Consider the following 19707-nt stretch of genomic DNA (forward strand, 5'->3'; position numbering starts at 1 on the left):
AGAGGATTGAAAGGACTGGTGTTGACAAAGCACCTGTTCATGCTAACTGGCTCCTGGAAAAACACAGCTCCCTTGTTCCTAGTGAAAGTTCCTTGTTTCATTCAAGGCAAGTGGGAATGACTGTCACAGAATCATGGTGGTCATCTGCAGCACAGTAAGCAGAACTTGCCAAGAATTAGGTTAGTTCAATATAATTTCCTTTTTCTTTCCAGTATGACTTAATTTTTCTCCACAGCAAATGCTTTTACCACTGTTCCCCAGAACAGTTCTGGCCAGCTTTAATAGGTTCCCACTCTTTACCCACTTCCTTGTCTAGAATGAATTTAACTTGCAAGCGGCTCTTTCAAGTAGTGCTCAGGTTAAAGAGCTGCTCTTCCAAGAAGGCACCCCCAAGGCCATACTGTTCTTCATGCAGATGGATTTCTTCAGGGGACAAGTGGTTTGCTCCAAGAACAAAGTCTGCAAATCTAATAAATTAAAAAAAAAAAAAAAAAAACTCTTATTATCACAGACAAATGTTATGTGGATGACAACATGTTCCCTTGATACTTATCTCCTTTAATTAAATTTGACTTTGAGTCAATAGAGGATGGCATTTACACAGTGGGCAGAAAACTGAGACTGGTGTATGTGATCCTCCAAGAGACAGCTATTCAGAGGGTGGAGGAGGCTGACTTAGACATACTTGGTGTCGCCAAAGGAGCCCATGCCTGCTTACTACTTCCATGTCTTTTTTTTTTTCACTAGTCTTGATTTGTTATTATTATTGCTATGATTACTGACAGTACTTTTGCCCTTTGATCTTTTATTAGAGGGCACTGGTATTTGGACTGATTTATGAAGATGGGAATGTCTTTGTTGGTGAATTTAAAGAGTTTTCTACACCAGAATAAGAAATAAGTTATGTATCCCATGCCACCGTTCTCTTCCACTAATAAGCGCTATCTTTATGGACTTCTCTATTAAGAAAACCCAGCAGATCAACAGTTAATCTGACATCAGCAGTTACATCTCTTGCACAAGAAAATGGAAGAAAACAGGAACTCCTTCTCCATTGTCTCTGGCCCAGGGAAGTTGTCTGTCTCTAATCTGAAATATCCCTACCACACCACTAGATTATCTTCCAAATAATTCTTAGCTATGCTGTGATTCTAGCAACTGAACCAGGTGTATGAACAAGTAAGTGCGCTTTTACTTTGTAGGAGCCTTGAGTCTGGAAACAGCCAGCCAGGATGGGAAGTCGGGCCTTCTGCAGGCTTGGCGCAGTTCCTCCAGAGCACGGGCCGTTTCGGCATCAGCTTGTTCCCTGTATTCTTCATCAGTAAGAAATTTAACCACCAGTTTTTCTGATGTAAACCAGCTCTTCATTTTCCTAAAACATGCAGTATTTAGTTCCTAAATTCCTGATCATATTTGATTGCTCAATTTAATAAGATTTATAGAAATGTATCTCTTAGGTAGCAGAGTAGTGCTTTTTTAAAATTTCCTTTATATAATACATTTACTTTTGTACTGCTGTTATCCTTCCTGTCTGAGTATACAGAACCTATAAAACCTGTCACAAGCAAGTCAACTACCACTCATGGTGACCTCACATGTTTCAGAGTAGAAATGCACACCATAAGACGTTCAAGGCTGTGGCCTTGCAGAAATGGAGTCCCATGCCTTTTTTCCAAGGTACCTGTGAGTGGGTTCAAACTGTGAACCTTTAGTTAGTAACCCAGTGCTTAATTGTTAGAGCCACCAGAGACTCCCTGTAGAATCTATAGTTTGGAACTAATAGTACACTTTGCTTTTCCTAGATTAACATAACTGATGTTATGTTCTAAGGTGTTTAAAAATGGACATTTGGTAATACTAGCTGTATTTTTCTTCTTCAATGATTTCTAAACACACAGTTAAAAGTCAGGCTTCTTTATGCTTGGTCTGCTGATTTCCTTAGCATGAACACACCAGGCATTCCTTGGAAACTCTATACAGGGTCACTATGAGTCGGAACCAACTCTACAGCACTTAACAATTAAAGCAAGCCTTTGGAGATTTCTGTTAAAAGAGACCCAGTGGAATCACTCACCACTTACTCCCTAGACTGAAAAGCCAGAACATTTGTGGGATATCGCTTCCACCTAGTGGTGAGGTTGCTGTCTCTAATCCTAGAGACAGGGAGTAAATATTGTACAGGGTGTTTTATGTACAGTAATTTATCATTACCCTTCCTTCCCCAAATAACAAGGGGCTCGTGACTGGAATATTTTTTTTCTAACCAGGAAAATTCCAAAGGGAATAATTCCTTAAAAGCAGTAATAATGATGATATTTTAAAATTAAGTTACATTTATCAATGAGTTTTTAAATAGTTTTAGATTTATTTCAATCAGAGATTCCCAAATCTAAAAAAACATTAGAATTAACATGAGTTTTCTGTTTTAAATATATTATATTGAGGATTGGGACCTGAAACATTGTTATTTTATCTTTTAAAGTTCATTTGATAGTTAATAAGCTGAATTAGGGATCTACTAAACAGTATTCCCTTTTAAATTTTTGAATGCCTAGATATGGTTTAAAGAGCACTGGGGGTGCACTGGCTAAAAGCTTGGCTGCTAACAGAAAGGTTGGCAGTTTGAATTCACCAGTGGCTCCATGGGAGAAAAGACCTGCTGGTCTGCTTCCATAAAGATTGCAGCCTAGGAAACACTATGAGTGTTCTTCTCTGTCATGAGGTGAAATTAATCCGGAGGCACACAACAACAGATATAGTTTCCCTGGAGAGGACACATTCTAGTCCCTCAACCAGAGGACCAGGGTAAAGACCCAGCTTTGAGGTTCACTCACTGTGTGAGCTTGGGCAATTCCTTAGAAGTTCTGAGTCTCACTCTGCCCATCTGAAAAAAAAATGAACATACTAATACCCATCTCCTGGTGTTACTGTACTAATTAAATATGGTATTATATATAAAGTACTTAGCACAGTGAGCTGTAAGTGTAATAAAGATTTTATCCAAACAGCAACTTTAATTTATTATTTTAAAAGTATATGTAAACAGTTCTTTGCAAACTAGTAAGTACTATACAAAATCAAAGTATTATTTCTTGGGTTTATTATTTAACCTATAAAATTGTGTCATCCCCTAATTCTTCATATCATTATTCACTAGACAAGTGAAAAGGTTAGGTATAGCATCTTTTGATTATTGCTTTCATGCTAACAGAATACACAGGAAATTCTACATTGTGATCACTTTAATGAAAAAAAAAAAACTCAATAGATTTCCATTTGATCATTCTATACAATCAAATAGTTACATAATCTAATCATTCAAAGATATCTCTGAATGTTGTATCGGGCCAAGGAAGTCTGAAAGGAGTAACTTAATAGATGGAATAAAACATTCAAATGTTCTATGTCATGATAAAACTACCTACCACTCATGTTCCATCTTGCCAAGTGAAGAATTTTATAATGAATACTTACCAGATAGTCATTATTATTATGTAACTTTTAACCAGAAAAAGATATTCATTTTCCCTTGCACATTATCACCACTCTCCACTAAAAATTTTTAAAAATCACAAGTTATCTAGTTGACATTTTACACCTCTTCCCCTACTTAAAAAGGATCTTTGCTCTTGGCAGGGCAGTTGGATGGATAAACAGAAGGAAGGAGGAAGCCTATCCTAGGTCCTTAGGCCACAGAGCCAGAGGCCTCGAGGAGGCAGCCCTGGGTAATCGTGGTTGCTGCAGGCTTCTGGTGGGCAGGGCAAAGAGAGAATCAGCCAGCATGAACCCCCCTGACCAGTCCCTGCAGCCTCTAGGCTCCTCCTCCGACAGGTGCCCCGTCCTGTCAGTGGTGTATTTTCACTCTGAGACAGTGTCATATACATAGTCACCAGACCCAGAAACTTCCAGTTTCCAAAAAATTCCTGTTCCCTCAGAGCCAATTTATCTCTTAAAACATTTATTAACTTCCTCTTCCAGCCCTTGGTCTCTTTGCCTGACTCCAAGGTCTCATTAACTCCTGCCTGGGCAACAGCAATGCCTGGGACTGGTTTCCACCATCCCACTTCCCTCTCCTCATCTCTTACATCTATCCACGCTCTGCACCAGCTGGTCAGTGATATCCTTGGTATCTGATTTACCTTTTGCTTATAGAACGTATTTTCACTTTTAATTAGATTAGTTGTCAACATGGAGATTGTAAGAATTCACATTCTAATCAACAATTCAAGTTTTCCAGCCAAAGAGCCCATCCTCCCTTATGACAAGAGTCATATCTACTTGACTTACCAGATAGTCTTTATTATTATGTAACTTTTAACCAGAAAAAATATTAAAATTTTTAACTTAAGCTATATAGTAATTGCCCTCTTTTAGATTAAGCTGGACTGTAGAATTTCCCTAAATCCTCAAGATCATCTCCTTGCCTAGAGAGTATCTTTCTGTCTGGGCAGCAGATGAAGCTAACAAAAGCTCATGATGTGTAGCTTCCCACTGTGTACAGGATCTGAATAGACTCGTTAAGATGACTGTGAGGCCTCCACACCTAGCTGGCTGCATTAACAACACTGTCTGCCTCATGATGGTACCAAGCTGGGTTTCCCCCTGTCAATAAGGTTCTTACACCATCTACCCACCCAGCTATTTTGATTCATTCTTCAAGATTCCGTCCGATACCATGTCCTCAAAGTAAGCTTTCCTGAACATTCTCTGCAGTAAAGATACAGAAATTTATGTCTCTGTCTCTACGAAGTACAGCTCAAGGACCAGCTCTTTCACCTGTGCACCTAACACAAAAGCAGATGCTTGCACTGAATACTGAGGAGACTCATGAACAATAAATTGTGTTTCTTTCTGTAGTTTCAAAGGGCTGAGGCCTTCACTTAAAATACAAGAGAAGAAAATCCTAAATACAATTTATGATTCATTTCAGTTCCAAAGTCTCAGCTCATAAATATAACACATAACACTAAAACATCCTTTGGCACCAATGCCAGGAAATGCAGAATGAAAACAGAAGTTTTAGGCAACCCAAAGCCCAAGAAATTTTGTCTCTGATTTAAATACTTTCTACATGGATTTTGGTGCCCTGGTGTGGCACTGTAGGATAAGCACACCACAAGATCGGCAGCTCAAATCCACCAGCCATTCCTTGGAAATACTATACAAGATTACCATGAGCTGGAAACAACTCAATAACACTTAATAACAACAGGTCAGTTGTAATTATCTAGTATTAGTGGTGCACCTCTGAAGCATTTGTGATATGGAAATGGGGTCAGGTTCTTACTTATCTCTCCTTTCTCTCTCTCATAGTAAAAACTGCAGTTTATACAGTTAAATAGGAGATTAAATATGGGATGCCCCCAAATTCCTCCAAGTAACAAGCCCAGACATTAAATGTCAATTTACTAGATGAAAGTAAAGAAAGATGCGCACCAGCTCACATAATGGAACGCTTTCACTAGGTAGTGCAGTCTGCTCGAGCAGCAGATGAGGATCATCACGGTGTAAGCAAACTGAGGCACGGAGGTCCCGGAATAGATGAGAAGCAGCGAGAGAAGCTGCAGCACCCATGTCAGAAGGTTTTTGCTCCTTTCGTCAACAAGGGGTCCATGTTTGTAACAAACAGCAAAGCTGGAAAACCCAACTATGAAGATATAGCCTGTAAAAGCAGAAGAATATAAACTCACATGACCTTGAGCTTGAGAAGTTAATGTGTAAAACTTGGAAGAACCTTGACTTAAAGCTAAGAATGCATCACAAAGCCTTCATTTTTTTCTCCTAAGAAAACAAGGTTAAAAATTATATGTTGTTCTTTTTGTTAAGTTCTGTCAAGTTGGTTAAAACTCATAGCAACCCTATCTATATAGGGTTTCTGAGGAGCAGCTTGTGGATCTCAACTGCCGATCTTGTGTGGTTCACAGTTCCATGCTGACCCTACGGTGCCAGACTAGGTGTCTAAAACATAGCTGGAGGTGCTGTGGAGCTGGTCCCGATTCATAGTGACCCTATGTATAGGGTTTTGAGACTTTGTGGGAGCAGAAAGCTTCATCTTTCTCCTGAGGAGCAGCTGTGGGCTTGAATGTCCAACCTTGTGGTTCAGTCAGTGCTTATTCTACAGAGCCACCGTTAGTTCTCAGTGCCATGTAAGACAACGACTGACTTTTGTAATAATTATACTCTATTAGAAATGACAGTTTATAATAGGAAATTATTATGACATCTCTGTATCTCTGTTTTTCTGCCTACTGTCCTATATAGGCATGATTGCTTTGATGAGGAGAAACCCTTGGCATATGCCATCGTCTGCTATAAGCCCTATTTCTTATTTTCATTTGCTGCTCATAAAAGGAAATTTCCAGTGCAGGATCATGTTATCTCCCTTCAATCCAGTGTCCTGTCTCTCTGACTAGCGCTAAGGCTACTCTGTGACTCTGGTTGTGATCCAGTGTGAAGTGCAGATCACTTCTTATGTGTTCCACCAGAAGTGTTGAATTTGTATCTAAGCAAGACTCAGAACTACTTTCTAGGAGACAGAAGAGAGAGGAAGAGTTATATTATGCCACAAAGAAGTCATCAGAGGCAGCCAGAAAGTGGGGCATTCTAGAGGACAATATCCTGGTTTCTTCAGCATATCACTAGTAAAAAATGAACTGTTATGAAGTAAAAAGAGACTTACGGGACATAATAGATGCAAAATGTTGTTGTAGACTGTATCCTAGCTTATACAAATCATTTGTAAAGGACAATTGGGAAGTGTTAATGGTGGTAGTGGTGATGGTGGTATGTGCTACTGAGTCGGTTCTGACTCACAGTGACCCTGTATAAGGTTTCCAAGACTATAAATCTTTGCAGGAGCAGAAAGCCTCATCTTTTTCCCACAGAGCAGCTGGTAGATTTCAACTGCTGATCTTGAATTTGCAGCCCAACTTTGTAACCCACTGTGCTACCAGGGACCATAAGAAATGCTAATATGGCATGGACAATATAAATAGGTGAATTTATGTCCTTAAATAATTTTCTTAAATTTGATTATTATTCTGACTATATAGGAAAATGCCCTTGTTTTATAGAGATGCATAATGAAGTCTTTGTGTGGTGTTGTAGGGTAAGCACTGGACTACTAACCACAAGGTCAGTGATTCAAATCCATCAATCACTCTGGAAACCCTATATAGGGTCGCTATGAATCAGAACTGAATCGACTGCACTTAACAACAACAATGAAATATTTAGGGGAATATATCATAATGACTGATTTATTTAAAAAATGCTTTAGCATTTTTACAGCTCAATAAAATGAGCTGTAAACATAAAATCGTCAAGCATAAACATTAATTGCTTTTATGATGTGTTGGATCTTTTGTGAAAAGTTTAGGGATAAGGAGAAAATCAACTCTCCCATTTTCTAGCTATCTGTTGTTGTTGTTAGGTTCCAGCTATACAACAACAATAATAAAAAGATGTCTTGCTTTTGTAACAAAATAAGGAGAATGAGAGGTTTAACAAAATAAGGAGAATGAGCTTCCCTGTTTCTGAAGACACGTTTTCTTTTGTCATTTTATTTATGATTTCTTACCTTTCATACTAACTAAGAAGAAAAACCGGAGAGCCACGTTTTAGAGAATTTTTTACAAGTTATGGTAAGAACTTGACCACAATTCAGAAGCGTATGTAGTCAAAGAGACAGTCTTGTTCTTTTGATCATTACTACAGGAATAAGAAAGACATCATAGGAAAATGTTTTCAAATGAGCTAAAGTCACCAACTATGGGAATAAAGTAAGTAAAATCGTACTTTTAAGAGTACAATTCTGGACATTGAAATGCTGGAGAGAAGCTCTATCAAAATAATGCTTCTAGTTGTACTTTTCAGCTTTACCAAAATAGAAAGCATTTTTAGAAAAATTTACCTACCTAATACATAAATTCTGCTTTCAGACCACAGCCACTTCAGATCTTCCATCAACTGGCTTAAAATGTAAACTGAAGCAAACCAACAACCAACCATTAAAGCCCCAAACGTGCTATACTGTGCATGGGAGAAAATAAACAACACATTTTTTTTTTTTTGGTTCATTTACTTTTATAAAAGTTGAAGTAAACAAATAAACCTTTTGGATTATTTGTTAGTATTCTCACTACTTACAGTGTGGTCCACCAACTAGCTTGACACTACCTGGAAGCTTGTGAGAAATGCAGGTTCTCAGTCCACTACTAAAGCAAAATGTGCATTTTAACAAGCTCCCTAATGACCTGCATCCATATTACAGTTGGAGAAGCACTGCTCTAAAGAATCAATTTACCTCAAAATAATGCTGCATTGCAAGTCTTAGAGTTATCATCTAACTGCAACATTATCATCATGAATTAATATTTATTTATCCTGAACTAAATGCAGGGCATTATTTTACTGAAGGTGTTTCAGAAAGCTAATACAGAAATTCCTAGATGTGGCAATGCTGTAATTCAAGGCCCTGATAGTTCAGTGTCATGCAAGAGAAGAGAAATCTCCACTCAGCATAGACTCAGCTCCTATCACTCCAAGTAGAAACATGTTCCCAGACCAAGCCATTGCCATGGAATAGATTAGGACTCACAGTGACCAAATAGGACTGAGTAGGACTGTGCAGATTGGCATATCTTCCTTGGAATAGCTGGTCATTCAAACTGTTGATCTTTTAATTAGCAGGCAAGTGGTAAACACGACAGCACTCACACCTACTGCTGCTGAGTCAATTCCAACTCACAGCAACTCTGTAAGACAGAGTAGAACGGTTCCATAGGGTTTCCAAGGCTATAGGTCTTTACAGAAGCAGACTTCTCATCTTCCTTCCACTGAGCAGCTTCGTAGATTCAAATCACCAGCCTTTTGGTTAGCAGTGCAATGTTTAACCCATGTGCAGCACATTACAAAGGAAATAAAAATGTCTCAAAAAAACCCAAAAACATCACCAAACCTTAATACTTAGTTAAGCCTATATTTAGTAACAACTAAAATGGAATCTTTAGAAAAAGACTTAAAATCAATGTAGACAATAAAAGAATATACAAGAGTAAGTCAAATAAGTATTGCTACTAGGTTCTCAGTTCACACGTGCATGGGTTTATCCCAAACAACCGTGATTAAACATGTCTCTGTGATCGGTGAACACATGCTAACGACTTATGTCACTTGTCTTAGACTCATTAGAGTGCCTTCAATAAAAAGGTCCAATCAAAACAGCAGTTTCCAAGGCTATCTGCTGACCAGTTAAATTCAAGTCAGAAGGTTATGGCAACTGCTTTTTGGACTCCAAAGGGGTAACCTTGATGGATTTTTCTGATGGACACAGAGCAATCACTAGAACTTTAATAGGAAGAAATTTTAAGAATATTGAAAACTCTGTTGAGAAGAAGGTTAGGAAAGCTGCGTCGAGGACTTTTCTGCCATCATGACTCCTGCATATTCTTTGAGGGTAGCGAAGGCTGTCGTATGAGAATTTCCTTGGGAAACCTTGTCCCATCTACCCTACAGCTCTGATCTCATCCCTCAGATTCTTTATGTTCCCCCAATACAAAAAAAACATGTAAAAGGAAAGCAATTTGAGTCCTTCCACAATGCCAAAATTTTGATATGGTGTAAATTGAAGAGCACAGAATTCTCTGGGGAAGGGCTGGAGAGATGGTAACACTGCCCTCAGAAGTGTACAGACTTAGATGGGGGACACGTATAGAAATAAGTTTCCCATTCTGATATTTCTGTTTAATAAAGGTTTCAATGATTTTGTAACAATACTTTTTAACTTACTCTCATAGCTTGAATTAGGAGCTGTCAATCAATTCAAAGCAATTTGATACATTTTTCATATTCATGAGATGACAGTTTTCATGTTTAATCATTTGCATATAAGATGCCCACCTTTGGAATGAACCTTTTTACCAACAGCAGGACAAAGATAAATGTCATCAGAACACCTAGCACAGTCCCCGAAAAGTAATAGAAAATAGGGCTTCTGTGAAGACAAGCAGATAAAAACTATTTAAATGCCATGTAGCACTTAAAGTATTAAAAACATGTCTAACCCAATGACAGTAAAAATAAAAAATATTAATATGGCAACTCTAATAACTCTTATGTACTCTTAAAAAATGAAATCAGTACTTGAAAATTATGGTAAATAGTCTTCCACTAACTCAGAACAGAATGTTTTATGGAAAACTATTTACCATAAATTTCAAGTACTGTTTTCAAGTACTATCTATCTATTCAGAGTCTGATTCAACAGTGATCACTGGACACCGTCACTCAGCAGGCACGTGCCATGTACACATTGTACAGTTTATTAAGACCATGGATAACATGAAATTCACTTCATTGTATTCTGAGGAAAGAAAGAAATGAATCAAGTTAAGAATAGTCAGCAAATGTTGGGTACTAACTCACACAAGCAAGCTAAGAAGTAAAATGTTATTGGAAAAAGCTTCCTTTTTCTATGAGAAACTTTAAAAGCAAAATATCAGAATATTGTTTTCATGACATGTTTGTTAAATTCAACCTTCTGCATTAGAGACATACAGTGAGTAAGCAGTTTTAATGTTATAGAAAGAGCAAGACTCTGGCATCAGAAAACCTGAGTTTAAACCTTGGCCGTGGCCAGAAACAATTGTGTAATGCTGGATATTGTCTTTTTCATCTATAATATGAGAACAGTCATACAGAGTTCACACAGTAGTATGATCAAACCATATAATGTATGCCAATGAAGTATAATCATGCATTTTGTAACGTATGCACTTTGTAACATATACAAGATCATGCTATACAAATAACTGTTATTGTTTTTGCAGGTTTATTGAGCACTCTCATTGCCTGCAAAACCTAAAGCAAGAGGCTGTAAACAAGAACTACAAATGCACATTCTTGTTGTTAAGTGCTATTAAGTCACTTCCGCCTCATCGCAACCCCGTATAGATTTTCCAAGGAGCAGCTGATGGTTGGAACCATCGACCTTGTGGTTAATAGTCCAAATGCACAGCCGTGTGGAAATATTTAGTGTATGGTCAAAAATGTCCTCAACTGCTTTGCAGTTACAAAATTAAGAAAGTAAAAATGAATACTTACTGACTTAAGGTCTCTGCATAAAAGAAAAGGAAAATGCCTGCTATAAACACAAGGAATAGCTTGAAATCCACGACTAGGGTAAAAGACAAAAAAGAGAGAAACAAAGATTTTTGTGTCAGTGCAGTATTAGGGGGAAAAAAAAATCAACTTATTGAAATGTCACCCCAGAAAAAAATGAATTAAGAAAATGAAGTATAATAAAAAACAGACTTACTGTTTTGATTCACTCTTATTGTATACAGACATATCTTGTCAAGAGGTATCACAGAGAAACATATAGGCTTTCCATATGGATTGATGATTATGGTTATTTCATTAGACTGCTTTGGCATCCACAAGTTATGAATCACACATGTGATAAAAGATAAAATGTTTTCTGGATACTGGCAATTATGTCTTTCTGTGATATCTACAATGTGGAACAAACCTGGACTGACAATCTTTACCTACAAAACAAGAACAAACAAAACAATAAACACAAAAGACTTTTTAGAATAAAGGAAACCTATGGTTGTCTTAAGGACTAAGGTGCGCCTGACCCAAGCCATGGTATTTTCAATAACCTCATATGGATGTGAAAGCTGGACAGTGAATAAGGAAGACCGTAGAAGAATTGATGCCTTTGAGTTGTGGTGTTGGAGGAGAATACTAAAAGTGCCATGGACTGCCAAAAGAACCAATAGATCTATTTTGGAAGAAGTGCAGCCAGAGTGCTCCTTGGAGGCCAGGATGGCTAAGCTTCGTCTCTCATACTTTGGACATATTGTCAGGAGAGAACAGTCGCTGGAGAAGGATGTCATGTTGGGTAAAATGGAGGGTCAGAGAAAAAGAGGAAGACCCCCAACGAGATGGATCAGCCAGATGGCATCACTGATGGCGTTAAGTGTTACAGCGGTAGTGAGTTTGGCCCAGGATCAGACATTGTTTCGTTCTGCTGTGCATGGGGACACTATGAGTCAGTTCTGACTCGATGGCACCTGACAACAACATGGTTGTCTGAGTAAAGAATACTCAGAAGTAATGGTCTGATCCCAGGAATGAACCTGTGGGATCAAACACCCACTTTTGAAAGTGAATGTTTCTTCCTGGGTTGTGGTTGATTTCACTCACTCTTTGAGCAAGCTACTCTAGTCAGGACACATGTGAAAAGGGCTGAGGCAGAGAGCAATAGCTGGCAGACTACTAACTGTATCATCAGTAAGGATACAGATGTTACATCATGTGCCATCATGATGCAAAACTCAGCCTAGAATGAATACCCTTTTCCCAGACAGCCTCTTGGGTAACTCATCACTTCTTTGAAATTTTTCCCGAATGTCACCTTCTCAGTGAAAACAACCCTGACCATTGTTTTAACACTTCAACTTGCATCCTATATCTTAATCCCCGTTATCCTACTCTGCATTTTCCTTTTTCATACTCTTACTAGGTTTTTTAACTTTCTTCTTTGTTACATTTATGGTTTAGTATCTGTTTGTATTTTCCCGAGAATGTAAATATACAAAGGGATTCTGTTTTCTTCACTGATGTATCCTGAGAACCTAGTACAGTTCCTAACCCACAGCATTTGCTCAATACACATCTGTTGAATGCTGAAGGAAAGTACTAGGCTGTTGGAAACAACAATCATCTGGTCTTACTTTAGATCAGAGGTAACACCAAACACTTTTTAATGGAGGAGACTGGGATAGCAATTATTTTGGAAAGTAGGAGGGTGGGTATTTCCTTGACCTTGGATGTTTGAACAGCAAGTCCACTATATTCACTTGTTGTTGTGAAGTGCTACTGAGTCGAGTCAGTTCCAATCCATAGCGACCCTGGATAGGGTTTCCAAGGAGTGGATGATGAGCTTGAACCGCCAACCTTGTGGTTCAAACCAGTCTTGCAGTCTAGCGTATTAATCCACAGCACCGCACACTTAGATGGCATATTTATTTGGACTGGCTTGGGTAGGGGTTGTTAAATACCATCAAGTCAGTTCCAACTCATAACGATTCTATGCACACCAGAATGAAACACTGCCTGATCCTGTGCCATCCTCACAACTGTTATTATTCCTGAGTCCACTGTTGCCACCACTGTGCCAATCATCTTGTTGGGGGGGTCTCCCTCTTTTTTGGCTGAACCTCCACTTTACCAAATATGATGTCCTTCACCAGGGACTGATGCCTCCTGATAACATGTGCATCTTGGCTTCTGAGAAGCATTCTGGCTGTATTTCTTTCAACACCAATTTGTTTGTTCTGGTGGTCCATGGTACTTTCACTATTCTTCTCCAACACCATAACTTAAATGCATCAATTCGTCTACAGTTTTCCTTATTCACTATCCAACTATAGCATGCATATGAGGCAACTGAAAACACCATGTCTTGGTTCACGCACACCTTAGTCCTCAAACTAATAGATTTGCTCTTTACTTTAAGAGATCATGTGCAGCATATCTGCCTAATGCAATGCGTAGTTTGATATCTTGGCTGTGGCTTCCATAACCATCAACTGTGGATTCAAGCAAAATGAAGTCTTTGACAATGTCAATCTTTTTTCCATTTATCATGATGTTATTTATTGGTCCAGTTGTGAAGACTTTTATTTTCTTGATTTTGAGCTGCAATTCATAATGAAGGCTACAGTCTTTTATTTTCATCAGCAAGTAGGGAAAAATTAATATCCCCTCCCATTTTAGACAATAAAATAACAACAAATCAAACTCATTGCCATCGAGGAGATTCCGACTCATAGTGATCCTATAGGACAGTGCAGAACGGCCCCAAAACGTTTCCACGGCTGTCATCTTTAAGGGGAAGTCCTGGTGTGGGTCTCTGGGATAATGCACTGCACAGCAAGATCAGTGTAAACTGCAAGGCTGGCAGTTCCAATTCACCAGCCGCTCCTCAGAAACCCTTATTCAGGGTCGTTATGAGTCGGAACCAACTTGAAGGCATTTAGCCTCAACAACAATCTTTAAGGGAACAGACTGCCACGCCTTTCTACATTGAGGCAACTGGTGGGTTTGAAGCTAGCAACTGAGTACTTAACCCCTGTGCCATCAAGACTCATCCATTGCCACTGAATTTATGTGCGTCATCGTGTGTGTATCAGCCTTCATACTGAAACACACATAGCTCTAGGACATGCAAAACCTACTTTCTATTTTTGAACGAGTTCCTTTTAATTTTAACCTGAGGCTTTCTGCTCCTGTGAAAATTTACAACCTAGGAAACTCAAGACAGGTTCATTGTGAGTTAGAACCGTCTAGACAGCCCACAACAAGAAGACGTGATTTACTTTCTTACCTGTACAGTTGACCATATGTATTTCCATGTCATTTGGATATGTTGATTGTAGCAGTAACAGACAGACTCATAACTTTTAATTAAATCCATTTCCTTTAAAACTTTACACCTCGGAACTGAAAGAAGGAAAAAATAACACATTTCTTAAATATTTAATTGTGCAGACTCTGATCTTTTAATTAATTTTGTCTACAAGGATAATGTTTGCAGTTTTAGATTTCTGTGACCCACAAGATCTTCGACATGTCATTTCTATTTAGCAGGAGACAGACAATCCTGTGTTAATACACATATGACATATGGGAGACACTATAAGAGCACAGAAAACAGGCCCTTTTTTCATCATGGAGTGGAGAGAAAGTGGAGAGTGGCTTCACAGGAAGGCTGACGTGTGAGCAGAACACTAAGAGAAGAAGTAGGAGATAATGAGATGGAAGCTGGTAGGAAGTGTGCACAAAATCATGGAGATGAGAGAAACCATGTAAGTAAGCCATCCACAGAGATGGAATGTAGAGAATACATGAGGACATTTCAACACCTGAAGCCAGAAGGTAAGGAGTAGAACTAATCCTGAAAGCAGAGCATTGAAGGACTTTAGGGAAGAATCAGTCTCGGCAGAAAACTGTTGAACACTCAGGGTTTAACTGAAAAAGGTTCAGTGGAGATGTGGACAGATGGGTGAGAGTCCCAGGAATGAGCAAAGGCAGGAAGTCTTTAATATCATCAACCTGAAATGGACAGGGGAGGACTTGATGTTACTGGAGCTAGAAGAATGATTATCTAATAGAACATAGTCAGAAGTTCAGTGGAATGGCGGGTGAGGGTATTTAGAACCTCAACCTCTTTCTCCCACCCTTCTGTCAGTGCCTCTCATTGGTCAAACCCAACAGGAAGCCAGAGCACAAAGGAACCCAATGATGCAGCCCACAGATGTCAGCTTCCAGGCACAGAGCAGGGTTTGCAGGAACAGAGACTAATCAGCTCAATGATGGAATAACAGGAGCACATTTGTGTTTTAAAAAGAGCAGTCTTTAAGAAGTGTAGAATACTAGATGAGAGGAATACAGCAGAACCACTAAGGAGGCAGCCACAGTGATCTAAGCAAGAAATGAACTAAGGTAGTGAGAAGGAAGAAAGAATAGATTAAACACGGGAACTCTGGTGGTACCACCATGAGTTAAGCACTAGACTACCAACCAAAAGGTCAGCAGTTCAAGCCTACCAGTTGTTCTGTGGGAGCAAGATGAGGTGGTCTATTCCCATAAAGATTTACACCCTCAGAATCCCTATGGAGTAGTTCTACTTTGCCTATAGCTTCACTATAAGTCAGAATCAACCCGATGGCAGTGTGTTTAGAAAGCAGAATCAGCAGACTTTGGAGATTCATTAGAAGAAGAGCAAGAAGCTGACATGAAGGTTTCTGGGGAGTGGACAGGTGGTGAGGCCCTTCCCCACGGTAAGAAATACTTGGGAAGAAGCAAGCTTGTGAGTGGAAAGGACAAATGAGTTCAGTTTTGGGCAGACTGGCTGGTGGAACTAAGTGAAGATGGAGGTGTAGCTCAGAAGCAATTTGGCTACAGATAAATGTTAGAACACAAGCGAGTGTGTGTATTATATAATATATAACATAATATAATCAATATCTTAGAACACAATATAGTATCCAGAGAGAGGAGCAATGTGCGTGTGGCATTGTGCAGAGAGTCGATATGGTAACCAACACAAGAAAGTTAAGACTACTGGGCCTCATTTTATTCTGTGGCCATCCTTGCATTCAAACTTGAAGGGAAGCAGGATGAAAGTCCTAAATTATTCTGGATCCCAGATGAGGTGACACCACTACATCTGTCCAACAGGAAAGAGTAACGAAGAACACTTATGGGCACACACAGAAATGAGCCTTACACCCAGCCTGTCAACGCCTCTAAGGAAAATGTGGTCAGCTGTTGCCCCAGAAAAACCTGAACTGGAGCAAGAACAACCTGCCACACTAAAACTGGGGAAAGATTGGGCAACCAGTAATAACTACTCAACAATTACATCCATTTAAGGACTAGTACTGAATAAACTCAGATAGGTTCCTGTCCTAGCAAGGACGATCCGTACCATTAATCTGTCGAAAAAGCAATGACAGACTTGGAAAAGGGTGTTGTGAACATTCACAACCTCCTGAAATACATTGAACTTCATAAAAGCCAGGGTCCTCAGGGAAATTGACATCAAGGTCCAGCACAGTCCACTGTGACACTGTATGATCATTTAGTCTTAACATTGTCAGGAGAGATGCTTAAGCTTTTATATATACACATTTGCAGAGCTTGAAAGTCTGATATCCAAATATGAAAGGACTTCGAAGTCTAGGGGAAATGGAATTGAAAGATACTGGAAATTTTCCATGTATTCTTTTAAGTCTTCTTGTACAAGAGCCCAGGTCTCAAAATAGCATGAGAAGGAAACTCTAGAAGACCTCTGTACCATATACCATTCTACAATGCACTCCTGCATGGCTTTGTCTAAACACAGGAGAATGTAGAACCAGTGCTACAAAACACAAAGCAAGAATGCTGAGGTGCACTCTCAGGTATAACTGAGATGCAAACGACTCCTTGTCAAGGGCTTCACAAGGAAAAGGCCAACCCCAGGACATAAAAGAGTTGGCACCAACCACAGAAAAGATGAATGTCTTAGAAGGCAGTGTAAACCTGAAAGAACATAAGCAAAGATGAGAACACATTGTTGTTATGTTGTTAAGTGCTTTGGAGTCAGTTCTGACTCATAGCCACCTTGTACAAGGTTTCCAAATAGTGACTAGTGAGTCTGAACTGCTAATCTTGTGGTTCAAACTGGCATGTGGTCCAGCTTTTATTCTACAGTGCCATACCAGAACATACTAAAACTCAGTAAAAGCCCTTGGATAGTGAGCAGCAGAGGCAAGATGAGAACAAGGTCTCCTGGCCCATCATCCAGTATCCCTGGCTCTGTCTTCACATGGCCTCCTGTGGAGAGTTTCAGCAGGAACCAGGGTTATAATGGGGCCTAGAGTTGAGAACTTTCTAGATCCACGATAAGGGAGAGAAGGTTTTTTCCTACAGTAGGAAAGGAACCCATTCTAGTGGGGCAAGACATGGGAAGAGCATGAGGACCCCAGGCCCCAACAGCCCCAGACTGCTTTCTGTGTGCCCTGACAGCTAGTCTTGTTTGTACCTCCAGGTCTCTTCCCTGAAATCCCTCTTAGCAGACTCCTTTGCTTCAGAACCACGTTAGTGGGCTGAAGGGATATCCGCTTGGTGAGGCCGGAGCTTTGCAAACAAATCTGCCTTGACATGAAATTGTCTCCATCTGGTTTCCTAAATCATTTCATACCTGTAATTCTTAAGAACAAGCTGTTAGACAATCTCAGTACTGTGCAATCATTTGAATTCCAGAGTAAATGTTTCTCTGGTGTTCAAGTCTTCTTGTGATTGGATTATTGTAAGGAACTCCTCCTGCCTGCCAATGGTTAGTGTGCAAGGCTGTTAACCAGAACACTGGAGGTTGGAGTCCACTAACAGGCACCTCAGGAGAAAGGCCTGGTAACCTACTTCTGCAAAATCAGCATAGAAAACCCTGAGTACAGTTCTACCCTGATACCCATGGGCTCACATGAGGCACAGTCAACTTGATAGCACCTACTGGTCTTAATAGCTTTCCAGATGGTCTCCCTGCTTCCAGAGTTGCCTTATGACTGCCCCTACAACCTTTTCTCCACTTGCATATAGGGTTTTTTCCCAGCACAAATCTTTAAAAAATATCACTCAGAGTACACCAGTAACCTTTTCAAAATCCTTCAAAGACTTCCCATCCCACCCTAATAAAATCTGTGCTCTCTTTTATGCCCCTGTGCATCTCCATGACCTCCTCTCCTACACTTCCCTCCCACTCCGGCTGCTGCAACCACACCAACCTTCCAGCTCCTCCTCAAAATGCCAAGCCCACCTCCGCCTTAAGTCCTCATACTTGCTGTTTTCTTGGCTTGCAACTCACTTCCCTCAGATTTTGGCAGAACTTGCTTCTTCCGATAATTTATGTCTTTGCTCAAACGTCACCTTTTCAGGAAGGCCGTTCTCTGACCCCACTATCTAAATTAGTACACCCTAACTACCTTCGTCTCTTTTCTTGTTACTCTGCATTTTTTTTTTTTTTTGTCAGATTGCATATGTATTTATTAGCTTATACTCTGTTAGTCTCCCCATGAAGTCGGGAATAATACATGTTCATTGTTTTATACCCAGCATTTAAAAAGCACTGAATTAAATACCTGTCTTGTGTTTGTTGTAATTTGAGAGGATTAGTGGGTTATTTGAGTATGCGTGCCTAGCCAGTGAAAACCTGGTCAGTCTTAATAAGCGCCCTACCAGAACAGTAAGCATCATCAAAGGAGGTGCCCGCTGGCGCTCCCTTTGAGACAACCTGATGAAATCGGGCACCTTTTCCAGTCTGTGCCATTGCCACTTTACCCATAGAACCCATGACAGGAAGTATGAGGGCTACTCTGGAACCACAGACTCCAGCTCTCCCTACCCCCACCCCACAAACAGTGGATCCTTAGTAGAGGGTTGAGAGCTGTACCCATAATACCCCTTGAACGAGGGGGAAGCAAGAGGTGGTAATACATTTGTCTTTGTTTTACTCTTATATGGTATATTAGTGAATTCTGGGTAAGGGATCTTCTGGTTAGAAAACATGCTCAAATTCCACCTTGGTCTTGACGTAGGCTGTTCTGAATACCAATGCCTACAGAAATACTACTAAACACACATTTCCAACCAGGTTCCCCTCTGGAATGCTCTAGACTGGATTCTAGCCTTTGTTTGATGTAGAATTTGTACAATGTATGTAATGTCACAGACATTTCATGGTGTCCTCAGACTGCCAGGACATTTCATGGTGTCCTCAGACTGCCTTCCAATCTTATCACCCCTCCTGCTAATCAACCCAACCACATAGAAATTCCTAAACATCCAAGGGACTAGAAACCCAGTCACAAATGTAGCTCCAGGCAAATCCATGGAAACTTTAAGCCACAAGTTAGGTTAGTAAGACTAGGCATGAGACAGTGGCTTGTGACAGTCTACTGCCTACTTACAGAGAACCAGATCTTTTCATCTCTCCTCTCTTCAGCAATTTTCCAGGGACACTTCACTATTCAGTTTTGATCTCTTCTACCTCTACCTCTGGTAGCGTAGTGGTTACGAATTGGGCTGCGAACCTTAAGGTCAGTGGTTCGAAACTACCAGCTGCTCCGTGGGAGAAAGATGAGGCTTTCTACT

At 39.8% G+C, this 19707-nt stretch overlaps 1 protein-coding gene across 1 annotated transcript; it reads right to left on the reverse strand.

Annotated features, from left to right (window-relative positions):
* Window positions 1-343: 343 nt before the first annotated feature.
* TMEM194B (transmembrane protein 194B) lies at window positions 344-14539 on the reverse strand. Its single transcript, XM_006864071.1, has 8 exons — window positions 14399-14539; window positions 11318-11549; window positions 11104-11176; window positions 9901-9994; window positions 7917-8031; window positions 5437-5662; window positions 1196-1372; window positions 344-467 (listed from the first exon to the last, which is right to left on the reverse strand). The coding sequence occupies exons 1-8, from the start codon at window positions 14537-14539 to the stop codon at window positions 344-346; spliced, it is 1182 nt and encodes a 393-aa protein (XP_006864133.1).
* Between the last annotated feature and the right edge of the window lie 5168 nt (window positions 14540-19707).

Source organism: Chrysochloris asiatica, unplaced genomic scaffold (assembly GCF_000296735.1).
Source record: "Chrysochloris asiatica unplaced genomic scaffold, ChrAsi1.0 scaffold00059, whole genome shotgun sequence".
NCBI lineage: Eukaryota > Metazoa > Chordata > Mammalia > Afrosoricida > Chrysochloridae > Chrysochloris > Chrysochloris asiatica.